Source organism: Stegostoma tigrinum, chromosome 15, assembly GCF_030684315.1.
Source record: "Stegostoma tigrinum isolate sSteTig4 chromosome 15, sSteTig4.hap1, whole genome shotgun sequence".
In the NCBI taxonomy this organism is placed as follows: domain Eukaryota; kingdom Metazoa; phylum Chordata; class Chondrichthyes; order Orectolobiformes; family Stegostomatidae; genus Stegostoma; species Stegostoma tigrinum.
The window spans coordinates 46,546,644-46,570,465 of record NC_081368.1 but is presented as its reverse complement, the minus strand read 5'-3'; the positions used below and the strand labels follow the sequence as shown (position 1 = coordinate 46,570,465).

General features: G+C 39.0%; 1 protein-coding gene across 2 annotated transcripts in view; it reads left to right on the top strand.

The window, feature by feature from the left end:
- Positions 1-2,342: 2,342 nt before the first annotated feature.
- The window catches only part of si:ch211-153b23.7 (TNFAIP3-interacting protein 3), a 38,648-nt gene continuing 17,168 nt past the window's right edge, over positions 2,343-23,822 (top strand). The window contains exons 1-4 of one of the 2 annotated variants that reach the window (XM_048544989.2): positions 2,343-2,613; positions 3,096-3,292; positions 14,895-15,069; positions 20,000-20,143. In XM_048544989.2, coding sequence (XP_048400946.1) covers positions 3,162-3,292; positions 14,895-15,069; positions 20,000-20,143 — 450 coding nt within the window. In that variant the 5' untranslated portion in view covers positions 2,343-2,613; positions 3,096-3,161. Of the gene's footprint in view, positions 3,293-14,894; positions 15,070-19,999; positions 20,144-23,822 lie in introns of both variants that reach the window. The other variant, XM_048544988.2, reaches the window with a different exon arrangement.

Below are 23,822 nucleotides of genomic sequence, written 5' to 3'. Positions count from 1 at the left end.
TTTGAAGATAGATAGCAGAATGGATAGCAAACTTACTACAGAACAAAGAGCAGTCGAACTTAAGGGTAGCCACTCAGACTGGCAAAGGTAAATAAGTGATATTGCATAGGAACTTGTACTTGGGCCACTGCTGTTCACTATTTTCATAAATAACTTGGATTTGGATCTGAAAAATACAATATCAAATGTTTGTTGGCACCAAATTATGGGATATATTTTTAAATAAACAAAACAGTTGACAAAATGTGCTCCTTCAAAAAAACTTGAAATAGAATATGAACGTACTGCAAATGCTGGAAGTCTGAAATCAAAGTAAGAAGTTCTGGAGAAACTCTGCAGGTGTGGCAGCATCTGTGAAGAGGAAAACAGTTAATGTTTTGAGTCCAAACAGAATAGTCAAATTCAAAATATTAACTTTGTTTTCGACTTCAAAAATGCTGCTGTATTTGTTGAGTTTCCAACACTTTCTCTTTTTAGTACAACTGATTTTATTTGTTGACAGGATTTGGGCATTTCTCACTGGGTGGCATTTATTACACACCCCAAATTGCCCTTAAGAAGGTGGTGTTGAGCTGCCTTATTAAATGGTTATGGAGAAAAGGCCAGAAAGTAGAATTAAGGATTAAGAGGTCAGTCGTGATCTCAATGCATAAAAGAGCAAACTTAATGGGCTTAATGGCCGAATTCTGCTTCTGTATTTTGTGGTCTTCTGCAGAATGGGCATGTGAGTTTAATGTAGAAAGCTTTGAGGTGATGTGCATTTTAGAAGGGAGAATAAAGAGAATATATGCTACTTAGGAAATAAAGGCTGAATTTTCAATGCCACTGAATGATGTGAGAATAGGCAATAAAATTGGTAGAATCACATGAGATGAAGAACAAGGAGAATATCCCCTCTTCCAACAACGTGTTGAATGCCGAGATGAGATTCTTACTCGTGAGTAACAAGAGGCCTGCTTGCATCAATTAGCTTGTACTAACATCTTACTATGATGTAATTTCTTCTTATTTATATGCAGTTTCCTATTGGCCAGATAGAAACCAGATGGTGACAATTCCTAATATGGAATTTGAAATGGTTACCTTGTGACTCGAGCTCACTGTTTGATCTTCTGGTCTTCCGCTTGGATACAAGTCACCAATATCTCACAGGTATGGCACACCTCCAAGTGCCTGTTGGCAAAGCAGGGTATCAATTTGCCTCTGTCTGAAATGCCTTGACAGGAACTGTGAATGGCAGCTCTGGAACTGCCTACACTTGGCAGGGTGCATACCTGAGCTTTAAAGATGGCGCCAGTGCCAGGAATCCTGGGAAGTCCTGGCAATTGCCAGTGATAAGATCATGTGGACACCAGAAAGGTGTGGTGCATAGTCAATGGAGTGAATTTAGGAAGATGGTGTGAGAAATCCCTCTAGGGCTTAATGAGGGAAAGTTTCCATGAAACTCACCAAAATGTAAACTTAGCTGATGTCTTGTAAATTCCAGCCCAACTAAAGTCTAAGTAGGCTAGAGGAGGAAAAGGAATTTATGAATACAAGGGGAAAGGCTGCTTTGTAAGGTCTCTGTGATGTAGGACACTGAAGGGTTGATAAGGCAGGAATAGGATACTGATTGTGGATGATCAGCCATGATCATAATCAATGATGGTGTTGGCTTGAAGGGCCGAATGGCCTACTCCTGCACCTATTGTCTATTGTCTAAAATAGTGTAAAGCACCTTGGCCTGTAAGCTTGACATTAAATGAATTTTGTCAATGTGAGCTATAATTGTAAGTGTTGTAAGGCATCATTGGGTGTCATTTCCGGCATTGAAATAAATCTGTTTTGTACTTAAGCAACGCTAAATTTGAACTGTTATGTAATGTATTTTTACAACTTTCATGAACAATGTCTCAGTCAGCTCAGCAAGAAAGGTGGAGCAGTCTGGGTCTTAATTTTCTTTTGAAATCTGAAAAGCTGAAACATTATTTGATAATCTCCTTACAATTTTGAGATTCAGAAGATAGGTATGAAGAAACGTTCCCACATGTGGGTCCAAAACTAATCATTAATAAAATGATCCAGGAGAACGTTCTTCATTTAGAGAGTGTTCAGCGTGTTGGAATGTTTTACCACGTGCTGTGATTAAGGTGATATGTTTTAAGCTAAATCAAAATAAGTGAAAGAGGGAGTACAAAATGAGACGAACGGATAGTTGGAGATTCTGTGGGACACTGCAGCTAGCACAATACAATTGGGCCCAACGGCCTGTCTCTGTGCTGTGAGCTTGGTGTAACATGACACGTAAGGTAAATTTACACGAAACCTGACTCACAGCTACTGCTGTCATCGTTTCAGTGAGTTCGTCTGCAAGTGGAAAGTACAGCTTTTGAAATAATTAATAGTCACATGCCTCGGAAAGTACTTTTTTTTCCGGGGTAGTCGAGTGGATATGATTGTCGCGGTTACACAATGAACTGACCAAGAAGACGAAGTCGGTGGCGTGGGATGTTCGCCAAGAAAGTGACACGTTCTCTCAGTTGCTACATGTCCAGCTGAGCTGGGACCGCACTGCAGGAAAAAAAAGTTCAAGGCCAACACCCGAACCCAACCTGGAGAGTTTATTACTCAAAGGCAAAACCCCAAGCTAGCTCAGTTTTGTGCTCTGCTCCGAATCGGACACTGGTTTTCCTCTTCCGCTTTCTTTAATGTTCGGAAAGTCCCGGGGCATTTTCTGAAACCACAAAGATCATATCCGCCCAACTTTGTAGTCTCTTTGCTAATGTGTTCACGTGATGAAAAGTTGCTCTTTAAAACAATATGGAAGTTTTGAGTCCAAATTATAAATAATAGACAGTGTTTTGGAAAGTTAGTGTACTGATAGAGATTGGCTGGCTAACCAGCGTGAGGTTTACTTATACTTCAGAATTTTTATTATTAAGTGTGAAACACGCGGAAGTTATGTTTAAATTGCTGGATTTGCAAGCATTTGTTTTAACATTAGATTTAGAGAGCGGTAACATTGTCGGCTGGTCTGTACAATATTCTGCACCTGATGCTGAGTAAATTTCCTGGTGAAACTGAATCAAAGCCACTTCCTCTTTCTCAACAAGTAGGTTGGAAGGCCGGCGACAAGGCGAGAACTGTTATAGTTGTTGGACAATACGGTCTGTCACTGAAGAATGGAAGGCAAAACAATCCTGCTGCCCCATTCCACACTCAGTCTTGAATTGCAGCGGAGACTTGACAAGGATCCTAAGCTTCACCAGGGGGACGAAAGCAAAAAGATCACGGCAGCTGAAATTGTTTTGGGGTAAGTTATTAGAGAGATTGTAGACTTCAGTCATAGAGCTGCTTCTGTTTTGTCTTTCTTCCCCGATTAAATAGGATCGGGGCTTCTAAACCGGCCTGGGATTTGTCCCCCGTGTAAACGCGGATTTGGCACTGAGGCGAAGAGCGAATAGTTCGCTGAGATTGTCCAGGTTCGCCTGTGAGCGCTGGGCACGGAGTGAGACATGAAGAAATACTGAGACTTTAGCTCAGCAACCCATCGGAGAAGAATAAACTTGACAGGCAAAAAAAAAGACCAGAGTAAACATATTTAAGTAGCCTTAACAGCATTAGGAAAATTTTGCATTTAATAATTAAATCTCTCCGTTAAATATTAAAACCAGGCGCTCTATCAAAACTACATTTCAGAGTCACTGCTAAACAAGTGATTTTTGGAAGCGAAAACGGCAATTAATGGAAAAGCACACCAAGTCTGAGGAAGGGTCACTCGACTCCAAATGTTCTCTCCACAGATGCTGCCAGACCTACTGTGCTTTTCCAGCAACTCCTGCTTTTGTTTCTGATTTACAGCATCCGCAGTTCTTTCAGTCTTCATATTTAGAAGTGGCCCATGTAAGTGTAAAATGTAAGATCTTTTTTGTTGTGAACATTAACCCAAAGTTAAAGATTTTACTTAGCTGCATGATAACATGACACTCATGGAGAAGGCTATATAGTTTATTTTCTGTTATTTTAATAACTGCTCCTGAAACAACATAAATACATCAAATACCAGTAACTTCACCACACTTCAGGTATTCCTTAATTAAAAATATATACCCCCGAATAAAACCAGAGGGTCAGTAAAATCAATCCAAGGGGATAGTCCTGCAAAATAAGGACAGTTGGGACATCTAATGAGAGTAGTCTTGGAAAATCAAGCTTCCATTTCACAGTCTGGAGGTGCTTAAACTGGTCTTTCGGGCATTTCTGGATTCCTACACAGTCACTAAATTAGTTTTGAGTGAGATTAAAATTTGTCAAAACTGTTGATGTGACCTATTATCTTCACAATTGTTTCATTTTAATGCTATATGTTTTATTCAAAAACTAATGTTCTAAATTTGCAAATCCCTTTCTCCTTTGATAATTGACTTTTGTCAGCTGTCCATGGTACGTTTATGGAGGTGAGTTTTGAAAAAAAAAACTGTACACATTAGTTGTGATCTCTGTGCCTGGTTTGGGGAATGCTGAATTTTCCTGCTTGCTTTACTACCTTTTTGAAGTTGCTGACCTTATTCAGGAGCTCCCTCAGAAACATAGCAATAGGTAATATGGAGAAGATATATTGCTAATAACCCATGGAAAGGGTGGCCTTGTTGACTTGCCTTTTTCAAATTTCCATGTTCTTTGTTTTTCAACTCTAATATTAGCACCATATTTAAAAAGAAAAGGCTGGTAAAAGCAGAATCTTTGAATATTTTTAAAGCGAGGGTAAATGGTTTCTCGATAAGCAAGAGGGTGAAAGGTAGTGAGTAGATGGAAATGTGCAGTAATCAAATCAGCCATGATCTTATTGAATGGCACAGTAGGCTTGAAGGGCTGTGTAGCCTACTCCTGATCCTGTATTCATAGTGTAGGCAGATGTTAAATGTCCATTGTTTTAAAACAATTTCACACTTGGGTACGAAAGACTGACACAGTCGTATCATGGACTTGTTTATTGTGTAGCACGTGCACTATTAAAAACACTAATCTTCCTTGAAAATTTAAATGACAAAATCTTGTCGAGGATCTGGCCTGCTGGCCAGGGAGCTGGCCAGAGATTGGCATTGCCTCATGGAGGGAAGCCTGAGAAACAAAATGCCAACCAGGCTACCTGGTGACCTCCACCAGGAATCAAGACCCCTCTGCGTGGAAGTTCCATCCAGCTTGTTCTCAGCAGCACCATGGGAGAAGTTAAGGCTCCTGGTGGAAGAACAATGTCAAAGAGTAAATTGTGTATGGAGGGGGCGGGGTTATGGGGTGTAGGATTCTCAACTTTGTGGGAGTGGGCTCAAGAGGGTCAAAAGCTTGAGCGAGGGGTGGTTTCCAGCAGGTATCCTCCCTGCCAAATGTTCTTCTCTTGATCGGTCATTGATACCCTTTAATTGTGAGGAATGGGGCTTCCTTATTTGAACAGAAAGGTCAACAATGGACCTTTCCACAGGGAACTCAATTCTGGTGGAGGTTGAAAGTTGTCAGGGTTTATGTTCCCCACCACTCTGCATAATTAAGTGCCTGTCCCACCTTCAAAATCTCCACCACCGGGAGGAAAAGACTGCCCAAAATAATAATTAGGTAAGATCTTCCACCAAAATAACACCGGTCCTTTAAGAAATACCAAAACCCATAACAATAAAAATGCTGGGAAACTTTAAGTTGATTAAAGACAGGGAAAAGTGTTCAGTATCCATTTTTATATTATTCAAATTATTCTTATTTCAAATGAATATTTCCTACCATTGACTTTTTAGTAATGGTTGTGAAATGGAAGTAATGTGTGTCATAATGTTTTTTATTGTACCGAATGAACGCCTGGCAGTTAGCATTTGGCTCATTAGTAGCACTTACGAAGTTAATATTTTGAAATCAAGCTTTGTGAAATAAGTACTAAAATTTTAATCTGTTTGCAGGGTATCCATCTCTGCTACTTTTAACGAAGAAATGAACCTGTTCTAAAATGACTCAGTTCATATCTTTTTTATTAAAATATTACTTGGAGCTGTCGACTTCAATGATGTGATGGTTGATTGTTTGTCACAAGACAATGGAACGAAAATTAGGAATTGAGTTGCAGTTTGTGGTTGAGACCTCTGAACCTACACCAACATATGCATGTAGGAATGGTCTCTCACAGTACACCTCCAAAGACCTGACTCAAACCTTCAAGCTCTGTTCCCCTACTTTAGATTCTGGAACTGAAATCATTTACTTCTGTCTACAAGATCAGCCTCATTTAATATCTTGAAAATATTGCTCAGTGGTTTGAGATCTGCATTTGATCCCAGCATTAAATTCCCAACCTAAAATGAAAATTGCTGTTCCATGCTTCACTACTAAATCCACATTGCATTCCCTCACAGGCATGGTAGATAGAAATAAAAAACGCACTCTAGCTTGGTCTACCTAGGATTTTGAAGAACTCTCATGTACTTCATCCCTATACAGTTGAAAGTGTAACTGGCAATGGGGAACAATTAAAATCAGGGAGGTACGGAGGAAAACATCAGAAGGGTCCATCTCGCAGGCTTGTAGAAACAGAGAAGGTTACAAAGATAAGGAAGTTTGTGACCTATTTGTGTGAATCTATTTCCTTCTGACTGTTCGCCTCGGCTCTTGCTACAATTTAAAATTCTTCGACTGGCACTTTTTGAAGCTTGAATTTAATTTGCATGAACAATAAAATGAACACTTTTCTTCTTTCAATACCTCCAACTCTAGTTATGGATTTATCCTCTGGGTTAATTTCTAAAGAATTGTACAGTAGAATACTCAACAGAAAGCTCAAAGAGTTTTCAACTCCTGTCTCTGTCTCAGGCATACAGATGGATATGCTTGGTGAATTGTGTACATCTTTTTGATCCCATACTTTTTAATAAGTCTATTCAAGGAAACATTGCTAAGCAAAAGTTAAAGAAAATATTGCATCAGTTGAGCTGAGTAACAAAATGTAGAAATGCTGTTTAAATCCAAATACACATTTCAAAACTGGCTGTGAGAGTCATAAGGTCAGGCAAAAGATTAAGCTGACAAAGTTGATGTCTTCAAGGAAAACAAACCCTCTATGAAGACATTAGGACATGGAAAATATGAGAAGTTTAATTAAAACTTTGTGAGAAGCCTACTGTTTTTTGTTTGACCCATATTTTAGGTTTTTCTTTCTCTACAGCGTTAGTTATGAACCCTTCAGAATTGTTTTGAGCAACTTGTGGGATCCTGCTCATCAGATAGTACAGCAACAGTAACAAGCTATTTCACTAAATTTCCATGCCTATTAAGGGGAGAAGGACAGATGTAGGATGGTACATAGGTTTGTATAGTCAACCTGTGGGCGAGTTACGTAAAACCATTCCAGTCCCAGGGCAGTTTTCTGGAGTCTGCTTTGAATGGGTTAGCTCTATTTAAGTGACTATCCACCCCACCCACCTCACTGACCAATCCTCACCACTCCCTACCTGCACTCACCAATCACCATCCCACCTACCTTCCCCAGCTCCACCCCACCCCTATTTCTGAAGAAGGGTTCTGACCCAAAATGTCAACTCTCCTTTTCCTCTAGCGCTGCCTGGCCTGCTGTGTTCCTCCAGCTCCACACTGTATTATCTCTTTAAGTGAGCCCTTGGAGCAGAGCAAGGGAGTCAGGACTCCAGACAAGCTCGGAGAACATCTGCAGCTGCCTAATGAAATTTAACGATATTTTTGAGGGGCTCCCCTCTCTAGCAGTCAAGGAGCTGTCATCACTTCTTTCCAGACCGGAACTGGAGGCACACTCTAATTGTCTTTGTGAAATGACATCCTAACATGTTGGAGGTTATGCTATTAGGAAAGGTTGGATCCAAGTTTGCTAAGTGTCATCCTGAGATTGTATGCATACATGCTTTAAGACAAAGCAATTAGTTATGATAGAAAGGCCAATACCAGCCTGAAGACATTTGTTAAGACTTTCTTGTTGGTTTGCCTTGACTGGTCTGAAAAAAATTGTAGGCTTGATTTTCATAAGTTTGTCTATAAATTTTCTCTTATGAATGGAGACTTCTCTGGAAAATTCCAGTGTCATTAAAAGGTAAAGTTGTCATTATCCCACCAGACCATACAGCTACTCTCTTACTATATAAAGATAACCGATGGTGGTTTAACCCGAGGGTCGCCATACCTCAGGCTGGGGAAGAGATTCCCTTCATAGTAATGTCAGCCATTGCAGGAAGTGAACTTTACTGTCGGCATCATTAGGTATCGCAAACCAGCCATACAACCAACTGAGCTAACCAGTCCCTCTATTGCAATAAAGTACAAATACAGTTGGAAAGAAATGGTTTTAAGAAAATTGAATCTTCATAGCTAGCAGATAAGTCGTCTTTATCAATGTGCAAAGCCTTGCCCAGAACATTGTATTTGTACTAACATGAACTTTGGTTGTGCTATTGTATTAGATTTCACCATTTGAAAGTGCTATGTCAACATTTCAATTTTATTGCCAACTGTCATTATATGCTGGCAGACTGATCATTTGGTTTGGTATTTTATTGCCTGTATTTAAGCATCATTGACACTTCTATAAGTACTTTAAGAAGGGTTTTTTTAGGAAAAATAGTTAGATGGTAATTAGTCTGGAGGAACTAGTGTTGAAACTTTGTAAAACAGTGCATTACTGAGATTAAATAGCTTGGCATAGTTATACTAAGATTTGAATGGTTTTTGCAGAGGCCTTTTCATGTTAAGCTGTAGAGATATTTTCTTGCTCAGAACAAATAAACACCAGTAACTCAGTTGGGATTTATGCATCACACTGAAGTGAATAAATTTGGATGTTTGTATAGCAAAGAACTGTCTGTTGTGTAGAAGGTGACTGGAAATTAACTTGGTTAATGTATTAATTCACTGTGCTGTTGAATAGGCTAAAGGTACATGGTCTTCAAAATATATCACCATTTATTAAATTGGAGAAAGTTGCAGCATGATATTAGGTGATCGCTAATGTAAATGCATTAGTTGATCATATCAACCACTAAATTCTGCTTCATTAAACATTAAAGGAACATAACCTTGCAGAAAACCACAAGAAAGCGGTGCGTACTGCAGCTGTTGTAACATGGAATGTGACATGTTTTCCCGAGATGGCAGTGCCTAAAATTCCCTGAGGTTTAAAGTTACCCCTTTAACAGACTCTGGGTTAACCACCACAGTTTATACTTTGAGTGTTTCAGTTTAAAATTTATCAGCTCCTAAACTGCACTGAAAGTAGCAAATGCCACAAACAGCAGTGAATGATCAGCAAATAATGAAAAAAGTGAATACTTTACAACAATTATTACAAGTGAAATGTGTCTCATTGCCATGAAATAAGCATTACTCATCTTGGTCCTCAGACTTGAGGAACATGAGATTTGTAGACTTATTAACTGTTTTGTTTCTCTCTCAGTAGAACTAATATTTTCTTTGCAGAATACTATAGTCTGGTATGATTTAGACTGTTTCCAGTTCTCTCATGTTTCATTTTACTTCATAACTTGGAGTGCTGCCATCAATAAAACAAGTGGTTTGTCCATAAAGACTCATTATTATATTGCCAAAAAAAAGCTCTCGGAAAACTATCTTGGGAAGACAGTGTTTCTAAGTTTAATATTTTATTATGCACTACTATCTGAGATTAAATTCATTACATAAGTTACTTAGCAAGGATTGTGATATTTAAAAAAAGGCAAAATTCTCTTTCAGACCTATTCTGTCCTGCCTTCTTCACTTTGCTATCTCAGAAGCTAACACATTCCTTTGATTTTATTCTTGAAAAGTGAGAACTTGCCAAGATATGGAATGTAGACTACAAGTGAACAGCCACAGTATCCCATTAATCCTTTATGATTCTCAATTGATGGATGTGATCTAATGGATAAATTCTTTTGAAGCCTGGTTTCTGCTGCAACAAAACCAGTGGATGGGTCTGGCTGTGTGCTTTTTTAAATAAAGCCCTGCAGCTTAAGCCATTTCCAGTAGGCTTAACATTTTCCTGCACACCCCCACCAAAAGAAATGGCTTGGGCTGAAGTTACACCTGTGCCCACCTACAGTGAGGAGCTAAAACCAACCCCCACCTCGAAAAGCCCTCAAAGTTTGTGGTTTTAAAATGGGCTGACGCTGATAGAGGAGATGTAAAAAAAGAAGCAAAAACAAAGTTACTGAAAAATCTCAGTAGGCCTGGCAGCATCTGTGAAGGTAAAACAGAATTAACGTTTCAGGTCTGTTGACCCTGCCTCAGAACATTTCTGAGGCAGGGTCACTGGACCGGAAATGTTAACTCTGTTTTCTCCTTCACCAATGCTGCCAGACCTGCTGAGCTTTTCCAGCAACTTTGTTTTTGTTCCTGATTTACAGCAACTGCAGTTTTTTAGATTTTTTTTATTTACGGGAGATAAACATGGATAATCTCTGGTTTTGGTTAAAATAATGGTAGAATTTAATATCTAACTGAGTGGGCAAATGGGACCTTAGGGTAACATCTCACCAGCGCAGCACACCCTTAGTACCTCAAACCTCTTGTGTGTCAAAATTAGTCATCTTTAATCAGTGCAGTGGGACTTGAATCTGGAACCTGCTGAGTCAGAAGCAAAAGTGCTATCAGCTAAGCAACAACTGATGCAGCATGAAATTGAAAGTTAATCCACTCTTTTTCAATAATGTTCAACTTTCCCTTATTTCAAGCAGGATTAAAAGATCAGTGCCAAACCACAGACTGTGGATCATGCAAGCTTTCTTAATCACCGTGACAGATTGTAGATCCTCCTCTGGATCTGGTTGAACTGTACAATATCTGGGAAAAATTGAAATTGTGCTATTGATGTAAGGCCATCCTTCATCTTTCACCTGTATAGAAAAGCATTTGAAAATCTTTTAAAAGATGTAATAGCATTAATTTGTTTTTCTACTTGACAAATGTTAATAATGAAGGATGTTGCACTGAGGACTGGTGAAATTTTCATTTCCACCACCTGGGCTATGATCTGATAAAGTGAGTTTCAATAAGATGAAAATCCTGTAGACTTTATAGTGGGAGGTGATATGATTCAACAGATTTGTGTCCGGTCAGTGAAACTTAAAAATTAACCATGAAAATGTGAAATTAACACTTTCAGAAAGCACATCTATCTTGTAAAGTTAATTTGCTCACCATTGTGTTTAGCAGCAATAATGCCTCTATTGCAATATAAAACTATAATACTGTGTGGTTGCTTGGGATACTGGCCTTGGGACCTTGCGTTCCAATGCCAGCTGTTATAGCCCAAAGCAGCCTGTTTCTACAAGTATCAGTGCTGAAGTTTATACCATGTGTCAAACCCCCGATCCCTATTGCAATAAAGTCACCATCTGTATCACAAACCTGTGGGACAATGTTCTATTCTTTGACCATGTTGTTATTTAACTCTGGGTTCACCAGCAAAATCAGACACTAATAGTTTACTGCACCTGATGTGCCATCTTGACCTGCTTTGTTATGCCAATTAACACTGTCAGTATGCTGTGGTCTGAATGTTGTTGTATGTTGGCCCTTGTTACAAGTGCCACAAAGATTGGGGTATTGCTTATGGTAGATATCTTGAAGTTTATAACGACACTATTTATATTGCTTTATGTGTTCTATTATTTCTGTACACCACTGGTAATAAGGGGTGGTGCGAATGAAAGCCACTGGTGTTTGATTGAATTGAATGCTGGTGGGGGGCACAGACTGAGGTGACGGAATAAGATTTGAGATGTATAAAATTGAGGGGCATGGACAGAAAGGAGCTTTCCCATTGGAAGGATCAATGACCGGGGGCACATAGTTTAAGGGGCAGGAGGTTTAGAGGGGATATGAGGAAACTCCTCCCACATTCTCCTCTTTCCCCCTCCTTCCCAATGAGGGTAATGGGACCCTCACTCCTTGTAAGGTAGAGGTAGGAAACCCTCAACATTTTAGACGTTTTGAGATGTACACGTGCTATGCCGTGGTCTAAAAGGCTATGAGCCCGAGTGCCAGAAAATGGCATCTGAATAGCTAGGTGCTTCTTTTTGACTGTCACAGATTCAATGGCAGAAATGGTCTTCTTTTCTCTCTCTGGTCTAGACCTCTGACTCTAAAGGGCTACTGCGGTTCCTATGACATTACAATTGTACGCTAGCTGTGCTTTGATGGAAATCTGGCCTTTTTATACAAAGCCATGGCATGACATCATGTCATGTCATGTAAATGTCTTCAAGGTATACTGCCTATCTGGTCTGAAATCTATGTAATCGTACAATAGCAGCTTTTCCTTGCCATTGATCCTCTATATTTCAGACAGTTTCGAAAAAAACCTTTTAGAATAAAGATGTATGTTACTAAGTAAGAATTATTCTCGCTAACGCAAGAGTGACAGCAACCTGAGCAGATGGTTTTTACAGCCATCTATTTCCTATAGAGACAACTAACTTGTTTTTTTTGAGGAATGAGGTAAATAAATGTGATTAGCTTTGTTCAGTTTGAGCTGAGTGTTGGTCTTGAACTATGATTTGTGGGAAACTATTTAAGAAAGCTGAACATGGAAATATTATAAGAATGGAAGTGTCAACATTTCCAATGTGATTGTATGCAATCAAAATTGAAATTGGGGATTCTGAAATATTATTGAATAATTAAGAACATCATAGTTCACAAGAGAATAAGCGTTACACAATTCAGCTTCTTACTATCCAGCATAAACTACCTCCCAGAAAGGTGTCTATCTGACATGTATCTTCTGGAGCTGACCAGAAGTCAGACAAGTTGTTCTTAATTTTTGGGGAGGGAGTTCATGTAGACACAGAGAGCACCCATTGGAATTTTACAGATTTAAGATGCAATCATTGTGTATTGTTGGCTCTTGCCAGGCATGCCATTTTGCTGACAGTCATTTCCAGTTAATGCCCTTTTCCTTAACCTTGAAGTCAAATGTATGTCCAGCAGCAGGAAGGTTCCCTTTGCTATTTCTTTCAACACCATGTTCATGTTAGTTGCTGACTCATTTTTAATTTCTGCTGGCTGCTGCTCTGATCTTGGGAGCGTTAGGATTCCAGAGTTGGTTCAAGTTGAAGTTTACAAGTGGTGTGGCATGTGAAGGTTGTGGTGCTAACCGCACAGATTCTGGGCACAAACCACTTTGAGCAGTGAGTATCCCTTGCATGACAGGAAGAGGAAGCATAGAGCATTTGGGAAGTAATGCTCCTAGCACGTGGCACAGAATGTCTGAGATAGATGGTGCAGATCCCTCCGAGTTCTTTGCTGGTAACTACAGGCTCGTTGGCAAGTCAGGCAATCCATTGTCTTAATTGTCTTAATTTGAAGTCTCCTGTAGAATGACATCACCTTTTAACAAACGGATATGAACTTTGACTCCACCCTTGCTGCAGGCTGTCAGTATACAGTGTCTCACCTTATCCAAACATTTTCTCCACATTACCATCTGTCTTCTAAAGAATGTACCACATACTTCAGCTGGTGACTGCCAAGTGTGGGAATGAGTGGTATAATCTGGCTGTTTCACCACTACCTGACCAAAAGGACTTGCATGTCTGTAGTGACTTTTCATGATCACTAGATACCTCAGTGTTTAATAGCCAGTTAACAACTTTTGCAAGTGCACATTACATTTACGAAAGGAAATCGGTTGACAAGTTGTGCAGAGCAAAGTTCTATAACGACTGATGTAATAATGACCAGATGATCTGTTTTAATGATGGCGATTTGATCAAGTGGCAATTCTTTTGTGTTTTTAAAAGAATGGAATGGGTTCATATATTGTGGAGAGTAAGAGATGCATGTTTACGGAGTGGACAACTTTAGAAGCCAAGAGATTTTGGGGTGAGGGAAAGCTAAGGTACAGAACACAATGTTCATTTTACAGTGCGACTGCTGGGAATGATCTCAACTGTGGTTGCTGCAATGATCTTCTCTTCCATGGGGTGATATAGCTGTACTCCTCTCCAAAAGGTTAGGTGCTGTCTTCAGTCATATGCTGCCTTTCCCTGGAAAGAGGGAAAGGTATCACTTGGTGATGGTACACATCTGGTTGTTATTGGTTTATTGTTGAGCAGCTGCAAGTATGTGCAGGCATGGAATGTGGTACTGAGTGTGAGGGAGAAGTAAAGTTTTGAGTGTGAAGTATGAGTCCTGATCAATAAAGATTGTTGATAGATAAGTGAGTTTGTGATGTATCTGAATGGCACTTGAGATTCATGTTGCAGTTAGTAGGTTATACCATTTGAAAATACCTTCACTAGCCTTGTCTACTCTGGTGAGATCACTGAACTCTCTACATTTAGGTCCACATATCGATATCTCTGATATTGCCGCTGTGATCTTTGTAAAATTAATCTGTAGGATGCTCCAATACTGAAGTAAAGTGGTCTCCTTTCCAGCTATTCACTTCCACAATTTAAGGTGCTGCTTGCCTTTAAGTCAAAATATCTAGTTTTTAGCTCATTGTAACTTGTCATGATTTTACAGCTCCTTCCTTGGCACTCCATATTGTGTTCTGTGCTGGGTGTATGTAACAATCTTTAACTTATAGAGGTAGCACAAAATTTGTGTACCATCTGCATTAAGAACATTGGATAACGGGAAATCTTGCATCACGTGTTTCTCAATGCTGTGCAATTTAATGGTTAAAGTGTTTTGGTTTGTCATTTTAATGGGAATGTTCTACACTTACAATTGTCACAGACAGTGGAGCATGTGAATTATCTTGTGCTTCTGGTGAGTGGTGGCATCCGAACTAAAATTGCCTACAAGGCATTCTAAGGCTTGGAATGCATCAAGCGTGTCAAATTTACCATGATGTTTGACGGCAGTATCCCAGGCTGCTGAGTATCATATTCAGTTTTTATTTTTTCCAGAGAGAGTGCCTCAGGAACACCAAATGAACCATTTCAGTTGCTGCAAAATGTGAATGAGTTTGGAGCTGAGGGGAATGCAACGTTTATCACAGAAAGCATGAGTGTAACTACAGCTGATGAAGAGAAGCTGCTGCTGCTCAACAGGAACACTGAACTGAGACGCATGAACAAAGAGGTATTTGGTCCTCTTCCACTTCTTTCTTCTTCTATTTAAGCAACTTTTGAACATCAGAATTTACGTAAGCCTGTCAAGCAACACCCTACTGGAGCTTCCTTTCTGCTGAAAGAAAAACACTTTTTTTTAACAACTAGTACTTTCTTCTTGACAAAACAAGTCTGTCAAGCATGTAGTTATTGAAATATCATGAGAATATTTGTATTTTGCCGTGTGCGGTTGTAAATGTTGACCCCAGGACATTGTTAGTGTATCAGCATCACTGTAAGGAAGCACATAATCAACTGTGAGCCATATTTATTACAAATGTTATTGTGGAAGAGATTGGCTTGATGAGCAACAAAAAGCAATTTGACTGTTGTGCAGTTTCATTCCATTCCAATCTGTAATTTAAATGACATTCAGATCTATTTTTCAGCATTTCTTTTTCAAGTTATTCCAAATGAACAGGTGTAAATGTTGTTTTAAGGTGTTCCCGAGCCTGTAACAGTCAATTAAGTACTTTGAAGTACAGTTTCAGTTGCTGTGTAGAAACTACAAAAGCCAGTTTGCATGCCAAATCCCCCAAACCAATGACATAATAACATTTATTAGATTGCTTAAATTGTTTGAGACCAGGAAAGTGACACAACCCAAGATAACAAAGTGTGAAGCTGGATGAACACAGCAGGCCCAGCAGCATCTCAGGAGCATAAAAGCTGACGTTTCGGGCCTAGACCCCACTGCTTTTAATAGTTCAAATTTGACAAAACTTGACAATTTGGAATTCTGACTCTTCACCGGCAAGTACAAAGGAGTCATAAATACCTAAACATTATTTTAACTTTTGGGCTTGGCTCAATGAGTAAGAAAAAAGTAAGTTATGTTTAAAAGCTGTCATTATAAGTCAAAGTAGTACTCTCAAAGGTTGTAAACCACTGCAGAAGCTTGTTGACAAAGGAACTTAAGTCACGACACGTATTCCACTTGTTTCAGGGTTGCTTTTTCTTTCCCCTCCTGTAGAGACATTGACTACATATTAACAGAAAAAAGAATAGAAAATAGAAGGGGTACAATACTGTGAGTGCATTGATGCCCAATAATGGATAATTTAGCAAAAAGGAGCAATTTTGTAGTTGGGCCACAATGAGTGCCATGCCAGGATATCCTTGTAAGGGGACAGCAAAAGGCACTTTTTAACACAGGTGTTAGGTTGACAGTGGATATTTGTACATATGCGGTTCATGGTGAAGTCTAAGTCTTTTCATTGCATGTTTTATCCTTGGACTAAAAATCAATTTCTAAAGGTCGACTGTGTAAACAGAAAAAGGCTGAGATTTGTCTATTAAGAAAGATACGGGTGATACTCAACGTACAAATGGCAATGACATTTTTAAAATTAGTACTTTATATTCACAGTGGGGAGTTGATAACCTAGTGATATTATCGCTGGACTGTTAACTCAGAGACCCAGATAATGTTCTGGGAACCCAGGTTCGAATCCTGCCAAGGTAGATGGTGGAATTTGAATTCAATAAAGTATCTAGAATTAAGAATCTAATGATGACCATGACTCCATTGTTGATTGTCAGAAAAACCCATCTGTTTCACTAATGCCCTTTAGGGAAGGAAATCTGCCATCCTTACCTGGTCTGGCCTACATGTGACTCCAGATCCAAAGCAATGTGTTTGACTGTCAACTGAACTATGGGCAATAAATGCTGCCTAGCCAGTGATGCCCTCATCCCCCCCGCTGAATAAAGAAAACAAAATTCTTTTCGCTCTTAAAAGATAACCTGCTCATTAACACAGGGAAATTTTAAGGAGATGAACTTATCAGATTCAATGCAAGTAGCAAAATAGTAATGGAGAAATCAGACATTTAAAATTTCAGAGGCTAGGAATTCTTGGATAACTCACCATCTATAAGTCTAGAGTGTGATAGAATATATTCCAGTTGCCTGGATGAGTGCAGATTCAATGTTAATGATCAAGAGGTTTGACATCATCCAGTCTTAAAGCAACCTGGTTAATTGATGGCTTGCACCACTGACTCAAGGCTTTTCGGGAAAGGACAGTTGTTGCAATTGGTCCCCAGCAGAGGAGGGTTCAACTGGCTATCCCTTCTTTAATCATTCTTGGCCCCGCGCCCCTCACTCCCAACTCCTGCTATTCAAACACGGCCCTCGGTTTCTTACAACAAGCCTAACTTTGAAAGGAACCCTTCTCTTTTGGGAGAAAAGGTCAGCCACAATGAATTAATTCATTTTGAGAGAAGCCAATTTAGCTAGGTATTCTTGTGTTCACAAAAGAGTTTATTTCTTCTAGCGCTTGGGAATTAACAATGCCCTATCAATTAGGCGGAGACATAGGTCCAAAATGAATTTAAAATGCTTAAACTTTTTCATGGGAACTAAACAGTAGAATTGTAGCTGTTATTGGATAGTAACAGTTGCATTGATGTGGGTGGTTCTTGCATTTTAGTATGTTGATTTTAAAATTATTTTGTCTTGGTTCCTTTTGATAGTGGCTGGCTCATGACACTGAGCAGGCATTTTGTCTCTTTTCACTTGCAGATCAGGGGTGTCTAATGGTTGTTTTCAAGCTGTGACCTTTACAGAACATTAGTTCACACAACAGTTGGAATTTTTTTTTCATATGGAAGTATAAAATGCAACTGTGTGGGAATGTTTTTCTGTTAATGGATTGGTGAGGAGAAGAGTTAATAGTCAGTCTATTATCTATTTTTGGTCTTCTGTTCAAAATTTCCCTTGCTTTCTCGAGCTGAGACATTCCGTGACTTCTCATTGTACTCTGCCTGACCCTCCCTAAATTTATATTTGCTGACACTTTTTTTTAAATGTTGGAAGTAAAAGCGTTGTGCATAAGTACTTTAGGATTCTACTGCAATAAGTGGTGACTAAGTGAATAATGCCCAGGTCACATGACATTTTAAAATTCTATAAGAATTTTTTCCCCACCCAAGATTATTTAAATAAACGCAAAAGTGGAAAACAGCAGGTGCTAGAGATAGCCAGCACATCATCCAGCATCTATGGGGAGAAAAACTATATTTCACGTTCAGAACAACAAAATGTTTAAATTTGTTCCCTTTTTTCATTACCATCTGAACTGAAATTTCCAGCATTGGTTAACTTTTGTTTTATTAAACTCATTAGGTGAAGGAATTGTGAAAAACTTGTCATAATCTTCCATAGTACTGTTGATCTTGGAATTGTATAGATTGGAAATGTTCTATATCACTCCAATATTTAGGAAGACTAGGAGGCGGAATTCTGGCCTTGTTGGTTCAATGACATTTGTTTTGAAGCTACAAGAATCTGTCATTAGGATTAGAGGACATTAATATTGATTTGACAGTAAGTAATGTTTGCCTAAGAATCAATTTTTTGAGGTCACTAAAACAGTAAACTAACAAAGTGAATATAGGTGTTGATATGGACTTCTAAAGAGCTTTCATTTAAGGTTTAACCATTAAAATTGATAATACACTGAACTGAGGTGGTGATTTTGACTTGAGTCAATTGGTTTGCCTATAGGGAATAGAATGGCAGTAAAGGGTGTTGGTGCTGTGGAAGGTGAGAAATTGTCTCTGGGTTTTACTCCGGTGCCTCAAACTTTCAACATATCCTCGAGAACATGAAAGAACAAATAGAGCCAATACTAAATTGGGATACACTGTAAGCACAAGTTGTGGAGGAAAAGGAAGCAAATATGCAAAACTGTGGCAAATTGTGTAAAATGAAAATAATTGGGTGTTCATCACACTGGCTTCCATAAATGGTTCTATCTCACTTGTCTGACACCATCTATCATCCCACACCCCCAAGTCTAGTACCAGTTCCTGTTTTGGTCTATATGTAGTCACTGTTTGGGTCACAAGGTTGTAATGGCCACATGCACCGCCTGTGTACTCTTTATTGTTGTGATTTCTTTTTCTTTTCTATCTGGATTAACTGATCGTATTATTGGCCCCATCAATAAAAAAGATTTTGGTGCTCATGGCTGGGTGTATGAAAATGTAACAAGATTTGGGTGTTCAAGAATGCAAATACTGCCAAAGTTATTGGATTCTTTCAAGTTGTCATCAACAAGGCGAGTACAATATTTGCTCAATCTTAGAAGGTGAGATATAAAGAAGGAAATTTGACTTTGCCAGCAAACCACAAACACTCGCTAACAAGCATGACTGTCCAACTCGGAAATTCCATGTCACTGGTCATGGGTTGTGTGACTGATGAGCCTGATACTAGAGCCATGTTTCCAACCATACAATTAGCAGGTGCTTCCCAGAAAGCAATTGTCACTTTTGTCGTGAAATTGCTGGCATTCGTTTTCTGGGTCCTTTTCCATACTTCTTGCTGGCAGGTGTCCTCCAAAGAATTGTATCCCTTCAGTTAAGTTGGTTTCTTCTGAATGAAGACCTTGGTCAGACCTTGTGGTAACAAGGTGTAGAGCTGGATGAACATAGCAGGCTAAGCAGCATCATAGGAGCAGGAAAGCTGACGTTTCGGGCCTAGACCCTTCTTCAGAAATGGCTGAGGGGTAGGTGTTGAGTTCTGTTTGATCCAATACAAGAATAGATCACATGCACTCCAATTAATGTAAATTCATAAGAAGTTAAATTTAATGGCATCAAGTAAATTATAGTTCATGAAATACGGAATATTGTGGATGATTTCACTGAGGTTTGAAACATAAAAAGGATTTGAAGTTACGGAGAAACTATTTTTGGAACATAGTGGATGCAGATCACATCCCTAAAGAATGATAAAGTACAGTTCATTGGTTCCAATACATTAGTGCAATAAGATGTTATGTTCAACTGATGAGAAAATTGTCCAGAAATTCATTGGAATCCTTTATAAAGAAACTGAGAATTTGGCTGCAAGTTGAAGACCAGCTGATAATAACTGCTTCATTCTTTCAGCTGATGAAACTCAACCAAGACTGGGATCAGATCTATTGTGCAACCACGACTGGACTTCAGCAAAGAGTGGCAACCCTCCAAATGGAAATTTCTGACACTAATCAGCATGCCAATGCACTTTCCAAGAAACTGGACAATGAGCAGGTAAAGATAGCACCGTCAACCAGAATTATGAACAATGACTTCTAACATTTACTAAACAATATCAAACATTAATGGTTTTATGACATTCAGCATTCTGGACAAATCAATGTTTCTGTGTTTAGTACAGAGCTAGTATACTGGATCCCTGTTTAACCTGATACTTGGCTGCCTTGATACATGATCTATACAGCAGATAGGCCTGCTGATACCAGCATTAGGAACACAGATTGTTAGTAATTAGTTAGAAATGGAAGAAAAATTGAAGTGAACTGGGAAGAAAGATAATACATGTAGCAAAGTGGGCTTTAAATGGATGAGAATAAAGGATAATCTGAAGAAATAGTAATGAGGCAAAAAGAAACAGAACAGATGTTTACAGCAATATTGGGAATAAGAATGGCTAAGCTGGGAAGCAGTTTGAGCTTGTAGATTAGTAAAATTTGACAATTTTGGATTAGGTACTTGTTCAAAATCTGTGTGCCCTCATTATTTTCTATTTTTATTACCTATTTTAGAAGTCTGCAACCACAGTGAAAATTGTAATACCAGACATACCCATAATGCAGAATCTGTATCATTTTTCTGCAGTCTGTGGTGGACTCTTTATCTCAGTCACACTGTTGAAGGTCACTGTACCGATTCGCCACGGAATATCAACTGTACTTGTAACATTATGGCCACATGGATTCAGCTCCTAACTGTTTTCACTGTCGCTAGACTCACTGTTGTTACAACAGCAAGGGCCACAATATTGAAGTGATAAACCTAACTCCATATTGAAATTAAGACACTCATTATAGTTAAAAGGTAGTCGCTGTTGTCCTACTGTCAGACGGACAACTGAAGGTCACTATGCCTTGGGCAAGGGACAGGTTGAAAAGGAGAATCCTGCATAGTGGACTCTCAGGCATTGTGGAAATTGAACCCACACTGTTGGTGTCACCCTGCATCACAAACTGGCCACCCAGCTAACTGAGTTAACAGTGACTTCACTTTAAAAGTGATTACCTGGAAACATTTATTTTTTAAAATGTCTTAAGGATATGAAATGCACTATCAATTCAAGATTTCATTTTTGCAAAACATGTTAAACAGCTGACCAACTTTCCTAGGACGGCCTCTTTTTTAAAATTGCTTCAAACTGCCTTTATTGTTTTTATCATGTACTCTTCAAATTATTTTCCACCCAGGTCTGTCTTGATCAACATTAAGCGCAGTTACAGATAATGATGAATTGTATTAAAACTCTTCTGATCCAATTAGTCAAGGAACATTAATTTTAATTCAAATGCCGAGCACAGTTAAATCTTGACCTGTTTGTAAATAAGAAATTTTATCATCACTTCTTATTATATGTAACTTCATAATAATGCTTGGGTGTGTTTAGACGTGGATTTCATGTATGAAGGATATTCTTGCCTCATTTTGATTGTTTGATACTCAAGATGGTTTGAAGGTTTAAAAAAAAAACTGACAGCAACTACTGAAACTGTTGAGAACCTTCCTGGAACAACTGTTTTACGTCACCAAGGACCTTTGTTTGATTCCACCCTTTGTCAGCCATTTGTGTGGAGCTTGTCCAAAGTCCAAAGATGTGCAGGTTAGATGGATTGGTCATGATAAATTGCCTGTGGTGTCTGGGCAGAATGGATTAGCCACGGAAAATGCATGATTACTAGGAAAGGGTAGTGGTGTGGGTTTGAACGGGATGCTGTCTGGAGAGTCAGTGTGACTCTGGGCCAAATGGCCTGCTTCCACACTCAAGAGATCCTATTGATCCTAGTTAAGAAAGCTGGCAAATTATCTTTGCATAGGATCAAAACCACTTTCTCTTAACACAGCCACTGGAATGCCTTACTAATTTGAATGGAGTTTGTAACTCAAAACCTCGACAGTGGTCTCGCTGAAATACAGATAAACAGTACACCTCAAACTTAACATGTTTTGATTTATTCAAATATACTTTGTTTCTCTGCTTAAGAGACCTGAGCTCACTTTCCTGTCGCCTGTGCCCCAGGGACCACTTATTTTCCAAATCCAAAGCAGAATGAAAAGAGGGCAGATCCATGAGAGAGCCTCCCCAAACTTTTTCAGGTTTTCTGGACTTTCTCTGGAAGGAGATGCAGTCAGAATGCTGGTGCTGATACCACGTTAATAAAGTGTGTGGGAACAATCCAGTTATTTCTCTCTCAATTTCTGCATAAAGCATGCTGTTGCTCAGTTGAAAGGTCACCCTACTAACACTGAGACTGCAAACAGCCCTTGGCTTTTCACATTTTACATTTCAAATGCAGACCCCTGCTCAGGGCAATGAAAATAATCAGAACCTAGAAATTTAAGTTATTTGATTTGTTGTTTTTTTGAGAAATGTGGAACTAAGGATCAAACAGAAGTTTCAAAAGAAAAATCAGCCTCCAAAATATGCATAGTTTCCAGTTTAAATCCACATTTTGTTCATTAAAGGAGAGGGATATTTCCAAGTAGACTGTTTGTTTGTTTATTATCCAGAGCCCCTGTTCACCTGAAGCTGAGTAAAAGCTTTTTGGTATCACTTTCTCCAATATATGGGAAGAACCTTTCCCCTTAAAACATGGGTCAGTAACAAGTGGACAAAGATTTAGCACCTGTCTGACGGGAAGGTTTTTCTCCCCCCACCCTCTACCCCATCTACTTTCTGCATACCCTTCACAGATTCAGACAGAATTCAGGAATTCAACCTAGAGTTTGGTGGGTATGTGGAACTCCACCTGAAAGAATGGTAAAGTGGGATCCATCAATGCGTTGAAGAACTATTCAGGCAACCACTTAAAGACATAACATAGAAAGCTGTGAGAAAAGTGTTGGAAAATGGAGCTAGGTACCTGGGTGCTTGATGCTTTGATGGGCCTCCTTTTACGCTGTTAAACTGAATAACACATCTACCATTTTCATTTTCATCAGGTTAAGTGCATTAACTCAACAGCATTCTCACTTACTCACTCCACAATCTGGCAGATGCATCTTGAGTACCTCAGCTCCCTATACTGTCTCTATCATTCTCTTGCATTCATACAAATCTCACTGCTTCAATCATAATACGGTGCCCAATAAGTCCCCTCAGTGCCTCAGTTGCACAGACACCTTCAATTCACATTGCCCTAATTGTATTTAGATTGCCCATAACACATTGATTCTCATCTATATGCCCTCCCAACTCCCTTTCCCTGGCTAACATCACCTTTCACATTGCAATAACAAAGCCGAACAAAATCCACACAAACAGAGAGGCTCACTTTACATTCTGTAAATTAAGGTGCTTTAACCTTGAATACTTAATTGTTCAGTCACAAGTATAATCCAATAATTGTACTGTGGCAGTGCCATATGACTGTTAATACAATTCCTTCATTAAAGAGTTTCAATACTTTAGAAATCATTACAAAAGTTAGTTATTACAATGTGCAGAGTTACTAGCTACAAACTGCTGAAATATTATGGAAATAAATCCCTGTTATTGCACAGGATCTTGAATCAGCACTCCTGTAGTCATACAAAGGCCACAAATAGAGCAGCATTCAACTGGTCAAAGCAAAACCTGTGCTATGACATATATTGGGAAGACATTAGCACAATGTTGGAAGTTGAAAATCCCCTGTTCCTTTTACTGTCAGCAAATATTAACAAACAGACAAGTGAAAAT